The 18,081-nt window shown below is 44.9% G+C and overlaps 1 protein-coding gene across 3 annotated transcripts in view; it reads left to right on the top strand.

Moving 5' to 3' along the window:
- Positions 1-1,794: 1,794 nt before the first annotated feature.
- OPHN1 (oligophrenin 1) overlaps positions 1,795-18,081 on the top strand; it is a 151,628-nt gene continuing 135,341 nt past the window's right edge. For 2 of the 3 annotated variants that reach the window (XR_005559410.1, XM_039365375.1), the window contains exon 1: positions 2,382-2,535. Coding sequence is in view for 2 of the 3 variants with exons in the window: in XM_039365375.1 (XP_039221309.1) it covers positions 2,382-2,535 (154 nt within the window). In the remaining variant the exon portion in view is untranslated. Of the gene's footprint in view, positions 2,536-18,081 lie in introns of all 3 variants that reach the window. The other variant, XM_039365374.1, reaches the window with a different exon arrangement.

Below are 18,081 nucleotides of genomic sequence, written 5' to 3'. Positions count from 1 at the left end.
CAAAGATATGCTGGTTGCAAAGCATGGAGAGATAGTCAGAGATGAGATGGTAACAAGGGCTGGGATTTTCTGTTGCTCTGCCAAGTCTGGTATTCACATCTTCAAGTTGAGGTTTCCCTCAATGGCTGGTCCCTACAAGGAATTATGGGACTTCCAGGATCAAGCTGTGTCAAGGCTTTGCCTTCAACCCTGACAACAGGTTGCAACCTCTGGAACTTTTCCTGGAAGCTTCCGAGTGGCCTCAGTCGGGGAGATGCAGGGAAATGGCATCTCCACTCTCTCCTGCCTCAGGGCTGCAAAGGTAAGAAGAATCAGATTTCCCTCTTCTTGTTCAGCAGGCAAGGAGAATACGGGTTGAACTTAGAATCATATGGCTGGAAGGGATCTTGGAGGTCTTCAAGTCCAACCCTTCGCCTAAGGCAGGAGGCCTACATCCATCCTGGACAATGGTTGTCTATTTTTTTTTGAAAGTCTCTAATGATGGAGCATCCACAACTTTGAGAGGCAAGTTTTTCCATTGATTAATTGTTCTCACTGTCGGGAAGTATCTTCTTAGTTCAAGAGCTGAAGAAGCTTCTTGAATGAGAAGTGTTTTCAAAGGGAAAACAAGAAAGTCCAGTTGCCTCGTGAAAGCACATTTGGGATCTCTCTTTAATGAGCTTCCATCCATTGCTTCTTGTCCTGCCCTCAGGTGTTTTGGAGAATAAGTTGACCTCTTCTCTATGACAGACCCTCAAGTACTGGAAGAGGTTTTGTGTCCCCCCCTAATCCTCCTCTTCAATAGGCTACACATATCTAGCTCTCTTAACTGTTCATCATGGCCTTTAGCCTCCAGATCCCTTATCATCTTTGTTGTTCTTTTCTGCACACTTTCCAGGGCCTCAGCATCTTTTCTGTATCATAGTGACCAGAATTGGGCTCAGTAGGCCATTGGTTTTGAATGGTCTGGCCACCTCCCCCAATAGGCAGCTCTCCCAGGGTTGTGTCCCATAACTGCTGCTGACTGGGCCAGGATTTGTACATAGGATAAAAAGGGTTTGTTAATCCAAATTGACTGTGTTTGTATGACACGTTTACAACTTGCTAGTCTAAAGCAGTATTAATTTGTAGCTATGTTGCCTAGCAACCTTGTTGCCTGGCTCAGTTGCCTAGGAACACCCGCATCCACTGTATGAACATTGCTGCTCTAGTATCACTGGCTTTGCTGGGTGCTGGCCCAGGACCAAAAGCTGTCTGTGCCTGTGCTGCGGGGCAGGGGCTGATTATACCATGGGGTGTGGTAGAATATGCCCTTGGTAGGTAGGCCAGTATCCAAGGGCAAAATCTGGACTGGGCCAGCACTGGAACTATTCCATTTCATGGTAAGTTGACACTGAATATGAATGCAGTTGATGGGAAGACTTCCCACCCACGTGGTAAATTATTAGAATTACAGCACCCCCCCCCCATGGTATTGCTTTTATCCTAGCCCAGAGTGGAGCTTTAGCTGTTCCTTTTCTTCCTCTTCTGATTATTTTTGCACATTTCCTCAATAATGCGGATGCTATCCCGCTCAGAGGCAGGAAGCTGCCAGTTCTGAGGACTACTGCAGGGCAGCCCTTCCCTCCTGTGGTGGGCCCTGTGCCCTGGGCCTTCCGGCCAGGCCGTGGGCTCGAGAGGCGAGGTGAACACTGGTCAGCTGGGGGGGGGGGTCTCCTTGCGCAACTCTAGCAATTAAATGGCTTCCCTTCGAAAAGGAGCTGGGCCTCTCTTTTAGCGCCTGGTCGGGGCTGGAGGCGGAGACGCCACGCCGGGGGTCCGGCCATCGCCGCCCAGGCCTCGCTCTGCGCGAAGCCCCATCGGAGGCTTCGTGGCCAAGGCTGCGGAGGAGCGCCCAGGAGAGAACCACCGGACGGCCACCGGGTGGCGGCGAGGAGACGGTCCGGCTTCCCCTCGTCGCTCCTGGCCGTCCGGGCTCTGCGGCCCAGCGCCCCCTCTCCCCCCCCAGCTCGCTAGGCCGGAGTCGCGGCTGGAGCGCGGGCGTGGCCAGAGCCTCTCGGCCCTCCGGCTGCCTCTTCGCGGCCATGCGGCGGACCCGGCAACACCGCCTGCCACTTTAAGGGGAGCGGCCGCGAGGGAGGCGCCCGCCGCAGGATTCCGGGCGAACAAAGGGCGGTCCGCCGGGGAGGGACCGGAGCCGCGCCTGCTCGCCCGCTTTTCCTCCCAACCGGGCGTCCCGTTCGCTTCTTTCTGAGCCGGCCCGGCTGCAGCCGCCAATGCGGAGCCGGCGAAGCGCCGCCCGCCTTGCCCGGAGCCGCCCCCGGCCGCCGCCTCGGCCCCTCCGCCGCGGGAGGCGAGCGCGCCGCCAGGGCTGAGGCCGCGAGGGGCCGGGCGGGACGGCCATGGGACAGCCGGCGCTGGAATTCAGCGACTGCTACCTGGACAGCCCGGGCTTCCGCGAGCGGCTCCGGTGCTCCGAGCAGGAGCTGGAGCGCACCAACAAGTTCTTGAAGGACGTGGTCAAGGACGGCAACGCGCTCATCGGGGCCATCAAAAGTAAGCGGCGGTCCCGCTGCGCGGAGCCCCCCCTCCCCGTCCACTCGGGCCGCGGTCCCCTCCCGCCACCCCCCTCGGGCCCTCGCGCGCGGGGCCGCGGGAGGAGAGGCCGGCCGGGAGGCGAGCGCGGAAAGGCGAGCCGGGCTTGCGGCCGCGGGGGACGCCGCCTCCCCTTGGAAGATGGCGCTTGAACTGCCTTCGGCTCCTCTATTGACTTGCTGGCGGTCCTTTGGGGTCCGCCTCGCCCGGCTGCCAGGTTGACACTTTGATGGGAGACCACGAGGAAATGCCGGACTGCAATTCCCCCCCCCCCCCGAAGCCATCAGCAGGGCTTCTCCATCATTGCCAAGAAAGGGCGAGAGTCCTGCCTGGCCCTACAGAGCGGAGTTGGACCCCGGGGGGAGAGCTCGGTCGGCCTCCGTTACTTTGGGCCTGCTTGTCGCTGTCCCCTAGACCTAGCAGCTCTTGTGGTTGTTAAATCATGTTTTAGCGCTTTGGGGCACCTGCTAAAATGTGGCTTCTGCGTATTTTAAGATATATGTTCTGCAAACCTGAATTAAGGAAACTAGCATTGAAAGTGTTGTGAACACCATCTATGGATTATGCTAGTGGGGGCAACTGCGGCGGTGGGGGCAAGTGACGTCATGCATGCCGTGGCATCGTGCCTTGATTATGTTTGGATTATGTAATTTGGGTGATAACCTCATAAGAAGGGGCCTTCTCTGGCCTGGAGGCTTGCTGTGTGGGATATCCATGGGGTTCCTTCTTGGTCTTGTTGGGGAAGTTTGGCTTGTCTTCCACTTAAGACAGCTGCAGAAGCCCCAGAGCAGCGGTTCTCAACCTATGGGTCGCGACCCCATTTGGGGTCGATCGACCATTTTACGGGGGTCGCGAAACAACGCGATCTGCCATTTCCCCCCCAGGGGGCGGCGCTGTGCATGCGTGCCGCGCATGGGGCAACACCGTGCATGCGCACCACACATGGGCGACACCGCGCATACGCAGCACGCCCGCATGCGCGGCACGTCCGTGTGACGGGGGTCGCCGTCACACGGAGATTGAGAACCGCTGCCCCAGAGTCTAGGACGGTTTCAAACACAATTTCATTGAGGGCCGCATCAGCATTGCGGTTGCCCTCAGGGGGCTGGGTGGGCGTGGATGGAGTGGGTGTGGCCTACTGGGTGGGCATGGCCATCTCTACATCGTTCGCGTCAAGGGTGCCTGTGGGGGCCTGGGCAGGAGTGGGACAGATCTGGGGGTCTCTGGCAGAAGGGGGGGGGACCAGGGCAAGGGCCAAGACATGGTCCACTGGAGGAGCCTCACTGTTCCTCTCAGGCCATGCGGGGGGGGGGGAGCTTATGGAGTAAGACTGAATACGTTTCAGCATAGATGGCCACCACAAAATTGTACATTGGCTTCTGGCTGGCCTGGGCCAGGGCCAAGGCAGAGGGGACCATTCCCCCACTGTTTCCAGGATGGCTTTGTGGGCCACATGAAACCACTTCGCGGGCCGCATCCACCCCTCCCCCCCGGCCTTGTGTTTGACATGTCTGGTCTAGGAGCTTCTCCAGGCGTTTCCCCTTTCCTGAGGTGGGGAACTGAGATGTAGGTGCCCAGCAGGTGCCCAGGAAGATGCTCTCTCCTCTGCAGGTATGCGTTCTTACTGGGTGGAGCCAACCTTAATGCTCCCGACTTCTACTTGTAAATGTTCTGTGCACTATTTGGGGGAACAGAGGCAGACTTTCTTGTATGCGTTGAATTTCAGAACATGCTACTTTTCTGGAATGCCTATTCTCTGAGCATGGCTTTACCTTTTCCTCTGAGTGAGTGAAGATTTTAGAGGAAAATGCAATTTATATCTAATCTTAACATACAATAGGTAGGGTATTTTATTCAAACGTTTGTGCAAGAACCAGATTGTGTGTTATGTATTTCTGGCCAATAATGGGCTAATGGCAAGTTTCTGAATAATGGAAGCTTCTGAAAAAAGTCATTTCTAGGCATAATGAGCCCTTCCTGGGAAGCAACATCATGAGGTACCCCACAGAAGGGGGAAAAAATCTGTCTGTTGGGGAGTGAATCCTTTCAGCTGCTTTTCTGCAGTGAGGGTGATAGGAATCCTCTACAACAGTGGTTCTCAACCTTTTTAATGCCATGACCTCCAACCGGTCGTAAGTCGAGGACTACTCAACCGGTCGTAAGTCGAGGACTACTCAACTGGTGCAGCACCGTTTGCAGAATGGGACTTTTGGAGGGCTCAGCAGGGCAGAGACAGCCTGGACTATTCCTATTGGCTTTCAAAAGCCAATAGAATAAAAGAGTAGCACAGCTAAGGAAAAGGAGAAAAAATGGCGGACTGCTTTGTTTGGCGACCCCCGTGAAATGGTCGTTCGACCCCAAATGGGGTCCCGACCCACAGGTTGAGAACCACTGATCTACAAGGAAGAATGTCTGCTTGTCTTACACTTATTCAGAATGAGTTGCCTGCAGATTTCTGGGTAGGGGAAAAAAGAGTATCCTTGTTGGGATGTCAAGACCATTTTTAATCTGTTTCCCTTTACCCAGATGCAGGTGAAAGGAACGGCGGTCTTGCGGAGGCAACCTTCAGGCATGGGCACTAGATTCAAACCTTGGGCTAAGCTCTAATGTGGATCACTTGCTTATGGGCTGAAGTATCCTATAGTCCCAGCACCGCAGTCTATAAAACACGGCTTATGATTTAACACAATGTATAGACTCAGCTATTTGTAGCTTATTCAGTAAGCCATGGCTAAATAAACCACAGGTTAGTGTATGTAAAACCAACCCTACAGAAGGTGGGTAAATTGGAAGCCGGCTTACTTTCCTTTCCACTCTCAAAGTTTCTTTTTCTTCCCCTTGGTTCTTCTGGTTGTGTGTGGCCAGTCCTGAGAAGGTGGAAGTGACTCAGAGCCACTGAAGCCCTTGGGTGGTCTTGGTGAAGAAATTGCCCAACTTGGAGGTGCCTTGGCTGTTTTGCTTTGTGAGAGACACAGGAGGTTGATCTAAATAATCCCTGAAAATTCCCTTTCCCGGTGGATCTCAGCTGACCTGGCTTTGCTGCCTGAGCAGCTCTGGCTCCCTCAGTTGTGGGACTGGCAGTGTTGTGGGCAGACTTTTTCCTTATGTACTGAGCAGGTAGTTGTTTCTTTTTGAGATCATAACTGTGGTAGCTTCTGGGTAGAAGGATGTGCCTTAGAGTTGGGGCTTCATGGCCAGTCCTACCATCTCCAAGAAAGACTCATGAGAGCTTTGAGCCAGATAAATCTCAAGAAAATGTGAGGAAAGCTGTGTAGATTTGCTGGCATTTTGTAAGCTGTCAGCCAGATAAGAATATCAACTTGGGAGTTCACAGCGAACTCTGGGATGGTTGTGAAATTTGGCTGCTATCACTGCAGAGGTTCTTGGAAATGCAGCTTTCTGGAAAGCAGTGAGCATGTACTGTGATGGGCTATTCTGGCTGAGGCATTCTGAGAGTTGAAGTCCATTCACCTGGAGGATGCCAAAGCTGAGAAGGCAGTGATGGAAAACAGAATTGTGACAAGAGCCATGTCATCTGTTGACAGTTGTAATCTCAAGGCGCTTTTGAAAATTAGCCATGCTCATCTGTACACCCATCTGGACGAGATGAAAAGTCCTGGGAAGAACTGCTTTTTTGTCATTCTCAGCTGAGATAAAATGCAGTGGCCTTCATGCATTTGGGAGTTGCTGGGTGATGTATTCCAACGAGATCAGGTTGTACAACAGCAGATGTATTCTTTGATTACAATTGTTGATGGCCATTTACCTCTCAGTGACCTAACATAGCTGGCTCTAGTGTAGTCTAATTGGTGGTTTGGTGGGATGTTAGGAAGTTGAGAAGTCTGGATTCTGGGCACCGTACTATGAATAGAGATGTTAAATCAGCTCAGTCAACCCACTTTCCTGAAAGATAAATTAGACTTTGAGAGGTGAGATTTCTTTTCTCAGGAATAGCCCCACAGAATGTTTGGGTTGAAAAAGGCTGGAGTTACACAGTACTTTATCTAGGAGATACATTTCTGTTTGCTGAAATATTTGAAAACATTGATGGATTTTGGAATAATCCAGCTGCAATGAAATCAGCAATGTGTCATTTAAATTGCATCAGCTGTAAGCATTGCATTATTAATAGGCACAAGAATGCAAAGATACTACAAGAAGAAAAGGCTTAAGAACTCCCCTCCCCCAGTTCATAAATACCTGCCTTTGATTTCAGCCTCCCAAGAACTGTTGTCCATTCCAACAAGAGTCCCAGAAGATGGGTAGGGTGGTAGAAATAGTCAGAAATTATTTTATGCTGTTTCACCAGTATTGTGTCTTTGATGTCTGTGTTTTGAAAGCTGCATATACACAGCCTGAATCTATATAATCATAACAGTATCTGTGAGAAATAACAAGTGGGGTGCGCAATCACATGTTTTTATAGAGCAGGGGTGTCATAATCCAATTATATTTCATCTCTAGTTATCAACTATAGAAAATACCATTTCTGCCTTCTCTGGATTCTATCATACGATGAAGGGAAAGGGGTGAACAAAGGGGCTTTATGGCCCTCACTTCCTTCAGTACACTTCAAAGCGACTGAATGTGGATATCACCAAAAGGACTAACCATAACAATGGGGCTATTACTTTCATGTAGTTCTCTCTGAAGTCTCCATCCAGCCGGCAGTAAGGAAAAGGGGGTGGGAGTGTAATGCCTGAGACTGTCGCTGGAAGAAGGGAGTGATTGGGTGGGGCTACCAGGGAACCTCTTAAAACCTTGAATTGAAACCTTAAAATGCTTGGACCCCAAGTCCTGTCTAGAACGCCTGCAACCATTTTCTCTTAATAAAGGATGCCTGTTGGAAGAATTATTCCAAGAGTTCTGTCTTCTTAAAATGCAAAGGGGGGTGGGTCCTTACATTAGACAGGACTTGCAAAATTAATCCACCTGGAAGGGAGACCCTTGCCGGGGGATTTTGTAAAAAATTACCATGTCAGACAATGGATGCAAAGATGCAAAGTAGGGTGGGTCCTTACAAGGGGTCTTCAAACTTGGCCCTTTTATCACTTGTGGACTTCAACTTCCAGAATTCCTCAGCCAGGCATGGTGGTGAGGAATTCTGGGAGTTGAAGTCCACAAGTCATAAAAGGACCAAGTTTGAAGACCCCTGTTATAGAGGGCAAAAGCTGCAGTGCATGGTAAGTTGGGTCTGGATACCTCACCAAAGAGCTCTCTCCTCTTGGGACATTCCATTGCGTAGCAGAGAAATAAATGGGCATTTTCTGCCCCTAAAGGAAGAATTCTGAATAGAGTTTGGAAATATTTGTGTTGAATTTTGGAAATGAAGATTGGGCTGCTTCAGTTACAATGAAAACCAAAATAATTCAATGAAGGTCTCCTTAATTGCTCAGCACTCGGGTTCAGCTATCATGTTAAGCAATAGCTTTTTAACTAGAGTTAAAACTAGAGTTGTCCAGTCAACTACCACAGGGCGAATGGCACGAAGCACGGGGAGTTTCAGAGATGCAGCTGTCCCCCTCCCCCACCTTATTATGGTGCTTCTTCAAGTGACAGAAAAAAATGTGGAGCAAAGCAAATTAACTATTTTGAATTAACTCTACTACAGCTTAAATTAAACATAACTCTTATTACAGTAATAACTTTACATATTTGTTATTTTTTAAAATGTGGCCTCTCAAATGCATTGAAGGACCAAGGAAAATCCTCAGGTCCAAAAATATTTCTTGCTTCTCTGATGTTATGAATTATGGCTTGCAAGCAACAAGCAATGTATGAATCCAATTTAACTGGGTGCATAGAACAGATTTGCAAATCTTGGAGCTGCTGGGATTAGCAAGATTTGCCATAGCTGGTATATCTCTGGATTGGATCACTAAACACATTAAATCCTAATGTGATTGAGTATGACCTGTTGGGATTTGTAAACTTTATAGTTCAACAAGATGTGAACCAAGCCATAGCTTGTTCAGCGTCACATGTTTGAATCAGCCTTTCCAGTCATTCAGTCCACTGGAGTTTATGCAGCATCATCGGCTGTTAAGATGGGCATTAAAAGGGTGTCAGGCTAGAGCTCCATCAGGGCTGTTGGGTTTGCTGCCTTTTCTTCCAGCAGTAAAACTCCAGCACCAGGAGTGTTTCGTAATATGAAGTCGTACTTTGTGTGTAGACAATCAATGTGCTCCTCTTCTCTTTGCTCTTCATCATCTCCTAGGTCACTCATCTTCCATTGTCTGTTCTCTTCTGCTTTCTCTCTGCTAGGTTTTTCCAACTTGCTCTCAAGTCACAAATGATTTTGAAAGAACATCCATGCAAGGGGGGCATTTCATGTGCCTCAAGTGCCTTCACTCTGTGAAGAGGATGCCGATGCTTCCTTTCAGTAGAAACCTGGGATGCTCTAAACAAGAGAGCCTCATTCAAGCTTGTATTGCTGAATGAGGCTGCAAAGCTGCTTATCTGTTGCTTGGAGCAGAAGAAAGCCGTAAAGGATGCTGAGGCTTGGCAAAGGTCCTTTGGGGTCCCAAGGTCAGCATTCATGAATGGCCCCCTCTGCCTATTGAGATGAGCTTTGTTTCCAACAGGAATCTTCCCCAGATGATCTTTTCTGCTCTTTTGCATCCTGCAAGTGCAGCTGATTTCCAGTGGAGGCTGATGACTGACTGGGATGGTGATCTGTGAGGAGGGCCAGATTTCTTGATTGTCCTCTGTGGCAGAAGGAGCCTCTTAGCTCCTAAAGGAAAACTTGGCTGAAAGCCCTCTTTGTGTTGAGGCTGGGTTCCTTAGGCTGCCCTCTTTAGCGTGTTTTCACATGACTGCAATCTTTGGGCCATTGGCTTTGCCTTGCTGCAGCAAGCTCAAGGCCGAGGTGGAGGGCTGGAAGGAAGCAGCTCCTCATGATGCATCTGGACTGAGAAGAGGTTCAAGGCTTGCTTCTCTTTGTAAAGAAGGAAAGAAGGCCACTGGTAGATGTTTGGCCCTTGTTTGTGACATTGCTTAGCTTCCCTACTGTATGAGCTAAGGCAGGGGTCTTCAAACTTGGCCCTTTTATGACTTGTGGACCAATTCCCAGAATTCCTCAGCCAGGCACGCCAAGTTTGAAGACCCCTGTGGTTGAACTGCAGGTGTTGGCTCAGCTTCTCTGACATCACTCTGGCTCTCAGAACATCTGTCAAGTGGGTGCATTTCAAGAACATCTGACCATTTTAACAGCTGGCAAAGACTTTAACCAATGCAAGTGAATATGCTAGATTTTTGCATAGAACATGGGTGTCAAACTCAGTGGGTCACGTGTTGTGTCGTGACTTTTTTCGCATTGCCGGAGCAGGGGTGGGCATGGCCTCCGCATGATGAAACCAGCCCATGGGCCTGCAGTTTGACATCCCTGGAATAGAAGATCATTGATTGGCCTCAAAGGGGGGGGGGGTTGTTTGTTGCACATATTCTATAAGCTGTGATTTCTTGAATAATGGTTGTTTGACTAAAAGCCACTCCACGTGCATTAATTGATCCAGGATTAACACCCTGTCAAAGTGCTTCCAGTGACCTCCGATGGTTCTTCTGCAGCGGATCTACTCAACTTCTGGCTCCTCTGATGCCAGGATAGTTTGCAGGGTGCACCCCAGACCCTTATTCTGCCCCCGATAAAGGATGCCTTGCCATCTTCTAGCTCATGGTCCTTTTAGATTGTGCAAAGGTGGCTTGGCCTCTTCAGTAGAAATATAGCACAAGATATGAGTATAATACGTTTGTCTCTTTTCAGTCCCTGACATGAGTAAGATACAATTAAGCAGATTTGGGTGGATGAAAATGAGGCTGTGTGGAACTGTGCTCTAAAAACACACTTGGCTGGATTTGCGTGACATTTATGCCTTAAACCATGGTTTAGGACCTAGAATCATAGGGCTGGAAGGTACCTTGGAGATCTTCTAGTCTAATCCCCTGCTCAAGGCAGGAGATTTTATATCATCCAATCAAATTTTGAAAACTTACAGTGACGGCGCAGCGCAAACTCTGGGAGGCAAGCTGTTCCATTGATTGTTCTCACTGTCAGAGAACAATTAATCTCCTTACTTCTAGGTTAGACCTCTCTTTAATAAGCTTTCAGCGATTACTTCTTGTCCTGCCTAGTTTAAAACCTACAAAGCTGGATTCACACAATCTGCTAAACTGAAATCAAATCATCAGATCTTTTTTTTTTTTTTTGTATTTCTCTGGGCTCACACAGTGTGGGATTGTGATCAGATTCAATACTGAAACTGAACAAAATGGGAATTGTCAAATTGAGCCCCCTTTTTTGACTACTTTTCTCTTGCATTTGAATTCAACTGATGCTCTTGATAGGGTGATGGGGGGCCAGGGGGAGACATTCCAGCAAAATTAATCCATAGTTTTTCAGCAACATCTGTCCAACAGCTGCCTGAAATTCAACAGCTCTGGCCAAAGTAGCATTTTTAAGGGCAAAAGTGGGTGACATTTTATGCTAAACTGTAATGGAATTTGATTGGAACTGGATTATCAAATTGCAGCAGCAAATGATACTTCCTGGTTTAATTATTGTGTAAACCCAGCCAATTCAGCGAAAAAAGTGTGAACAATGCATCTTTTCAGGGATTCCCTGTTTCATGTACTGCACTGGATTAAACTAAGATAGGTTGACAGCTTATGTGTAGTGGAAGTTCAGCCTTTGTCTTAGTGTGGAATGTGAGGAGACTAGAGCTTCCATATGATTTATTTGTTGGGGCAGAACAAATGGGTTTTGTTCATCTGGGTATAGCCTATCGTGAAAGAGCACAAGAGGACTTGATGCTGCTTGAAGGGCTTCAGTGCAGATGGAAATGGGATCTGAGCAGGTGTAGGAGATCAGCGGATTGTGTAGCTGAGCTTTGCATGAGAATTCAACCTCTTTTAGGTTATCCCTCTGCAAGGAATAATTAACTTAGAGATACACAAGAATGGAACTCCCTTCATTTTTTTTATTATTTAAAGAATTTTCATGGCCCTCTAACACCAACCACTTAGAAAAAACAACTATCTTTTCCGTGACCAAAAGGTGCCCATTGCAATCAGAAGCTGAGGTAATCTTGGAAGCCGAGTTTGACAATAATAAATTAATAATATAATAATTATTATACTTCTCCTTGGCACTTCAAAAGAAAAAAGGTATAGCTTTTTATATAAAGGAAAAATTGAATCCAAAACAAGTTTATGCTGATGAAGAGGGGAGAATATTAATGGTGGAAATTACGTCGAATCAAAAACAAATACTGATGGTCGCAGTATATGCACCCAGTGAGAAGCAAGACCAGTTCTATCAGCAACTACATAATAAACTTGTGGACTTAAATCACCAAAACCTATTGGGAGATTTTAATGCAATAGCTGGGACTATAAAAGCCACAAAAAAGGGGAAAAAGGGGGAAATACCCTACCTAAAGCCTTTTTAAAAATGAAAGATTAACTGCTTATACAAGACATATGGAGAGAGATGAATCCAGAAAAACCACAATATACATTTTACTCAAACAGACATAAATCCTGGTCAAGAATAGATATGATATGGACATCTTATGATTTGACGACTAATACAAGAGATTGAAATAAAACCTAATATTTAGGCAGATCACAATCCAATTAAAATGACTTGGAAAGGAATCAGGAAAAAAACTAAGTTGGTTGTTGAATAAAGCTATATTGAAAGAAAAAGAATTCCTACAATTGGCAACAAAAGAAATGGATTTTTTCTTTAAAATAAACAAGAAACCTTCCTCCAAAATGTATGGGATATGGCTAAAGCATACTTCAGAGGTTTGGCCATAATGTATGCTGCTGAAAAAAACAAAGAAAAGAAACAATTACAGCACTAGTTGAAAGAAGAACTTAGCAAATTGGAATCTGACTTGCGATCTGATCCACAAAAGAAGATGTCGAAGACACAAATGGAATTAATAAAACATAAACTTAACTGAGATGGATATAATGGCACAACTGATCAAACGATCTAATCAGAACTTTTTTGAAAACGCTAACAAACTGGGAAGATGGCTGGCATATAGATTGAAGAAAGAAAGAGAAAAAAGAATGATAAGTAAGCTACAAGATTCAAAAGGTGAGGTACATTTCCACAATGATGTAATGAAAAAAATTATTAAAGGCTATTATGAGACACTTTACAAGGCAGAGCTGGCTTCCAAAAAGGCAATACAGGACTATTTAAAAAGAGCTGACCTTCCAAAAGTCCCAGAGAATATGCGACATATACTAAACAAGAAAATAACAATGATGGAGATCACAGAGGCAATAAAAAGGCAGAAGAAAGATAAGACGCCGGGGTCTGATGGACTTCCTGCAGAATTTTATCTAGTGCTACAAGATATAATAAGTCCAATATTGAAGGAATTGTGCAATGAAATCTTTTCAGAGAGGAAAATACCAAATTTGTAGACAGAAGCCAATATTACCTTGATACCTAAAGAAGATATTGATCTTACACAAATCAAAAACGACAGACCAATATCATTGAATGCGGATTATAAAATCTTTACTTCAATAATGGGAGAAAGAATGAAGACATTTTTGACTGAATTTATCCATACAGACCAAAATGGCTTTCTGCCTAGAAGACAGATAAAGAATAACTTAAGGATCATTTTGAATGTTTTGGAATATTATGAAAACCACCCAGGGAAACAGATGGCTCTCATATTTCTTGATGCACAAAAAGCCTTTGACAACTTAAACTGGCAATTTATGTTTCAACAGTTGATGGAAATGGACTTTGGCAAAAATTTTACAAATGCAGTTCAAACAATTTACAATAAACAAACAGCAAGGATACTGTTAAATGGAGACTATACAGACGGCTTTGATATTAAAAAAGGCACAAGACAGGGATGTCCACTATCTCCCTTGTTATTTATTCTTACATTGGAAGTGCTGGCTAGAAACATTAGGCAAGATATGGAAATCAAAGGACTGGAAATAAAAGAACAGAAATATAAATTACAGGCATTTGCAGACAATCTGGTTTTTATTTTGGAGGAGCCATTGGAAACAGCTGCCAAACTTTTGTACCAAATAGAAAAATTTGGAGAAGTGGCTGGCTTGAAAATAAATAGGGAAAAAACTAAGGTATTAACAAAAAAAAAATAAGAGACAAACAGAAAACCCAATTTACAAAAAAGACAAATCTTCAAATAGTCAAAAAAGTTAAATACTTAGGTATTTACTTAACATCAAAATATACAACATTAAAAGAAGATAATTATGAAAGATTACTGAAACAAATAAAAGTAGATTTGGAAAAGTGGAAAAAATCTTCAATTATTACTGTTAGGAAGAATAGCGACTGTGAAGATGAACATCTTGCCAAAACTACTTTTCCTATTTCAAACAGCTCCTGTTAAACTGGGCAAGAGATTATTTGATGATTTAAATGCAACAATATTGAGATTTATATGACAAGGGAAGAAAGCACGAATCAAAACTAAATTGTTACAAGAAACCAAAAACAGAGGGGGTTTTGGACTTCTGGATTGGAGACTTTATTACCAAGCAGCCATCTTGCTTTAGCTTAAAGAATGGATTACACTGAGAAATAAACGACTCCTTGACTTAGAGGGACACGATCTGCAATTAGATTGGCATGCGTTTCTGTGGTATGAGAAAAATAAAGTACACAAATATTTTCAAAACCATGCCATAAGGAATGTATTGCTCTCGGAGTGGGAGAGAATTAAATACAAAATCTATACTAAAATACCTGAATGGCTTTCAACAATAGAAGCGTTTGCTTACTCAAATTTAATTAACTATGACAAACTTGTTACTTACAACGACATTTTGGATAAGGACGGAAAACTTAAAGACAGGCAAGATCTTCAACAACAAGAGATCGATTTAACATGGTGGTCTTATTTGCAAATTCAAACAAGATATGAAAAAGATGTAAAATCAATGGGATTTTACAAAGAACAGATACAAGACAAAATATTTTTGAAAACAGATGAAAACCTGATTAAGAAATTTTATAAATTTCTTTTAAACTGGAAGATGGAAGAAGAACAAGTAAAAGAAATAATGATAGTGTGGGCAAAATTTTTTGGATAGTCTATAGACTTAGAAGATTGGCAAAAGCTTTGGGATAGAAATATTAAACTTACTAAAGCAGCTTCATACAAAGAGAATTTATATAAAAAGTTTTATAGATGGCATATAACACCAGTTAGACTAGCTAAAATGTTTAAAAATGTATCAAATATTTGCTGGAAATGTAAACAAAAACCAGGTACCTATTACCACGCTTGGTGGATATGTCCTAATGCAAAGAAATTTTGGTTTAAGATCCACTATGGCTGGAAAAAATGACTAAACTACAGATAGAATTTAAGCCAGAACTGTTAGAAAATCTTAGAATGTGCAGAAATGGATAGACTAACTTTAGAGATAAAAGAGAAAGAAGATTCAGTTTATTTCAAAACATGGGAAAAATTTTATCAATAGTTAGCAATACGATAGAACGAGAAAGGGCAGTGAAGTTTAACACGATGAATGATATTTATTAATTAAGCTTTATTTTTATGATTATTGTTATTATTAGTGATTATAACTGTTTAGTATTATATTAATTACTGCCATTTAATGTTTGTACCCGGACGATAGTCTGCTTGCTAAAGCATTGAATTTTTTGTTGGGGGTAACCCTACTCCTACCTACTCCTACCCTTATCCCAACTCTATCCCCTAAACCCATCCAATATCCATACCAATCTTATCCCTTCCCTACCCTTATAAAACTCAATAAAACATTTATATATAAAAAAAACAAATTATTCTTTCCAGTAAACATCTGAAATCTAAAATAAAAGTTGTGGCATTGGTGTAATTGCTGAGCATATTTTCGTCCAAGTATGCCTCCTGCTCTTTAGGTCCTGTGTCCAGGGTGTTTTTGAAGCTGTTCTGGACCTTGGGGATGCTGTGGGGAGACCATGTGGTGGGGACCATGTTTGGGAGTAGGGATCCTGCCTTTCTCGGGGTCTTTCTAGCACCGAGGCTGTTTTCTTAGCAATCATTGCTAGCTGGTAGATGGCCTGAAAATTGTGTGTGTGTGTGTGTGTGTGTGTGTGCACGCGTGCACACGTGCACACGCGCATGTGTATGTGCATGTTGTGTACGTGTATGGGCTCCTTGGTACTCCTGAGCTTGGGTGGTTTTCTTGAGAGATCTCATTACCCAAACTAGCTAACATTATCGGAGCACACCATTTCAAGCCTGATCCAGAAATATTCTCCTGTATCTGTGTGTGTTTGCGTATTTAACAGGCCTACTACACATAATGTATATTTACCTTCCTCCTTTTATGAAGCACTGTTTACAAAGGCTTTGTTCTCACAGAGGCCTCCTATTACTGAATTCATATTTCAAAGTTTCATGCCTGACTTCAGTGACCTTTAATCAAGAAATCATGGAACTTATTAACAAGGAATTTTTAGTAACATTTTCAGACCCTGTAGAGTTCTTTTAGGGAAGATCTCAATGACAAAGGGGGTTGAAATCACAGTGAAGACTTTCTATAGATTTGAGGGTACCTGCACAATTTTTTGTGATCAGGGATCTCAGGCTACAAATCCCAATATCCCCTGTGAGCTAAGGTTAACGGGAGTTGTTGCCAGCATAGATGGAGGGTACCTGGTTGGGAAAGGCAGCATTTGACTAAACCTTCTTCTTACCTGAGAGTTCTTACCCAGGCTCTCCTGTTCCTCCCAGCTGCAGAGCCCATTGGAAGAAGACCCCCTGCCCCATCCTCACTGTCCCTTCAGCAGCTGGGCTTGGGCAGGCAAGTTTGGTTTAGGAGGCCATTGGGCCCCCTTTCCTTTAAGGCTATTGTGTTGTGCCTTTTTCCCCAAGAGCTACCTCCCTGACCCTGGTGCCCTCACTAGGGAGCTCTTGGCCATACTTCTGCATGAAGGTCAGGACATGGGCCAGAAAGAACCCCAGCGGTTGTGGGTCCCCATTGTACTTCATGCCAAGGGGCGGGAGTCTTACACTTGGGATGTTGAGCTCCCCTCATTTGGGCTCTGGGCCAATCAGCACGCTGGCGTAGCTTGAGCTGGGGTCATTGCTGATGTCGCAGCCTATGCGGCGTCTGCAGTGCTGGTAGAGGTTCCTATTATGAGTTCGTTCTCCCCCCTTCCAGCCTCACCCTCCAGTCTCTCCTCAATCTTGTCTGACTTGGTCGCTCAGTAGTGAGACACTGGTGAAGCGGGCACAGCAGCGCCTGCATTTTCTGCGCCACATGAGAAAAGCACACCTTCCTTCCCCTGTCCTGACCACTTTCTACAGAGGGACAATCAAGAGCATCCTGTCATACAGCATCACAGTCTGGTTTGGAGGCATCACTGCTTCAGACAGGAAGGCGGTGCAGAGAGTGGTAAGGACGGCAGAAAATATCATTGGCTGTTCCCTCCCTCCCATCCAGGACATGGCACAGAAGCACTGCTTGAGCAGGGTCCATAAGATTATCTGGGACACGACACATCCTCTTCACGACCTGTTTTCCTTGTTACCTTCTGGGAGGGGAACCATTCAGACAAGTGATGCAGCCTTCCTGCTTGTTTACAGGGAGAAAAAGTGCAAGCAGTTTATCTGGGACAATTCTTATAGCATTGTAAAAAATAGATGAACATAAATCAAACTAGCACCCACAGCAACTAAACAAAAAGCAAAATAAAGAAAATATCTAGCTAAGGAGCAGAACATCTGAAGCAGAACATGGTATCTGAAGCAGAACATCCAGATTCAGCCAGAGTTTCATTCCATACAACATTAACCTTGCGAACTCTCAAGCTTCCTCCTTCCGTTATATATTCAATATTTAATATTTATTTGCTACATATATGTAGGGATGTTCCTAGTATATTTAGGTGTGTGTCATGTATGTGTTTCATTTTGAGAGTGGGCAACTAAATTTCATTTTTGATGTGTGCCATTGTGCCCACAGTATAAAAATGACAATAAAGGTTACCTTAAGGTTTTTGAAGGCCTTCACCATCAGGTTTATGGCTTGCTTTAGAAAGCAGTCAACCTTTCGTCCTCTTCTGAAGTTAAGCAAATGCTCCATCTCCCGTCTCCACCCGGCTTTCGGTTGCCGTGTTCAATGGTTACTTTCCGGGACTTCCCTTCCCAGTCCTCCTTAGCTAGATATTTTCTTTATTTTGCTTTTTGTTTAGTTGCTGTGGGTCTAGTTTGATTTATGTTCATCTATTTTTTACAATGCTATAAGAATTGTCCCAGATAAACTGCTTGCACTTTTTCTCCCTGTAAACAAGCAGGAAGGCTGCATCACTTGTGTGAATGGTTCTCCTGTCCGTGGACATATATCCGAAGGCATCTGGCCAATCTGGCTGATCAGGCAAATTCTGGAGGTGAACAGAATCTGCCTATTATGAATCTCCCTCTTGTTGATGATGGTTGGGACCATCAAGCTCTGATTTTCAGCCATGACAACAGA

The sequence above is a fragment of the Crotalus tigris genome, unplaced genomic scaffold, assembly GCF_016545835.1.
Source record: "Crotalus tigris isolate CLP2741 ecotype Arizona unplaced genomic scaffold, ASM1654583v1 scf7180000020062.1902635, whole genome shotgun sequence".
NCBI lineage: Eukaryota > Metazoa > Chordata > Lepidosauria > Squamata > Viperidae > Crotalus > Crotalus tigris.
Note: the sequence above shows the minus strand (reverse complement) of the source record. Positions and strands in the feature narration are given on the sequence as shown.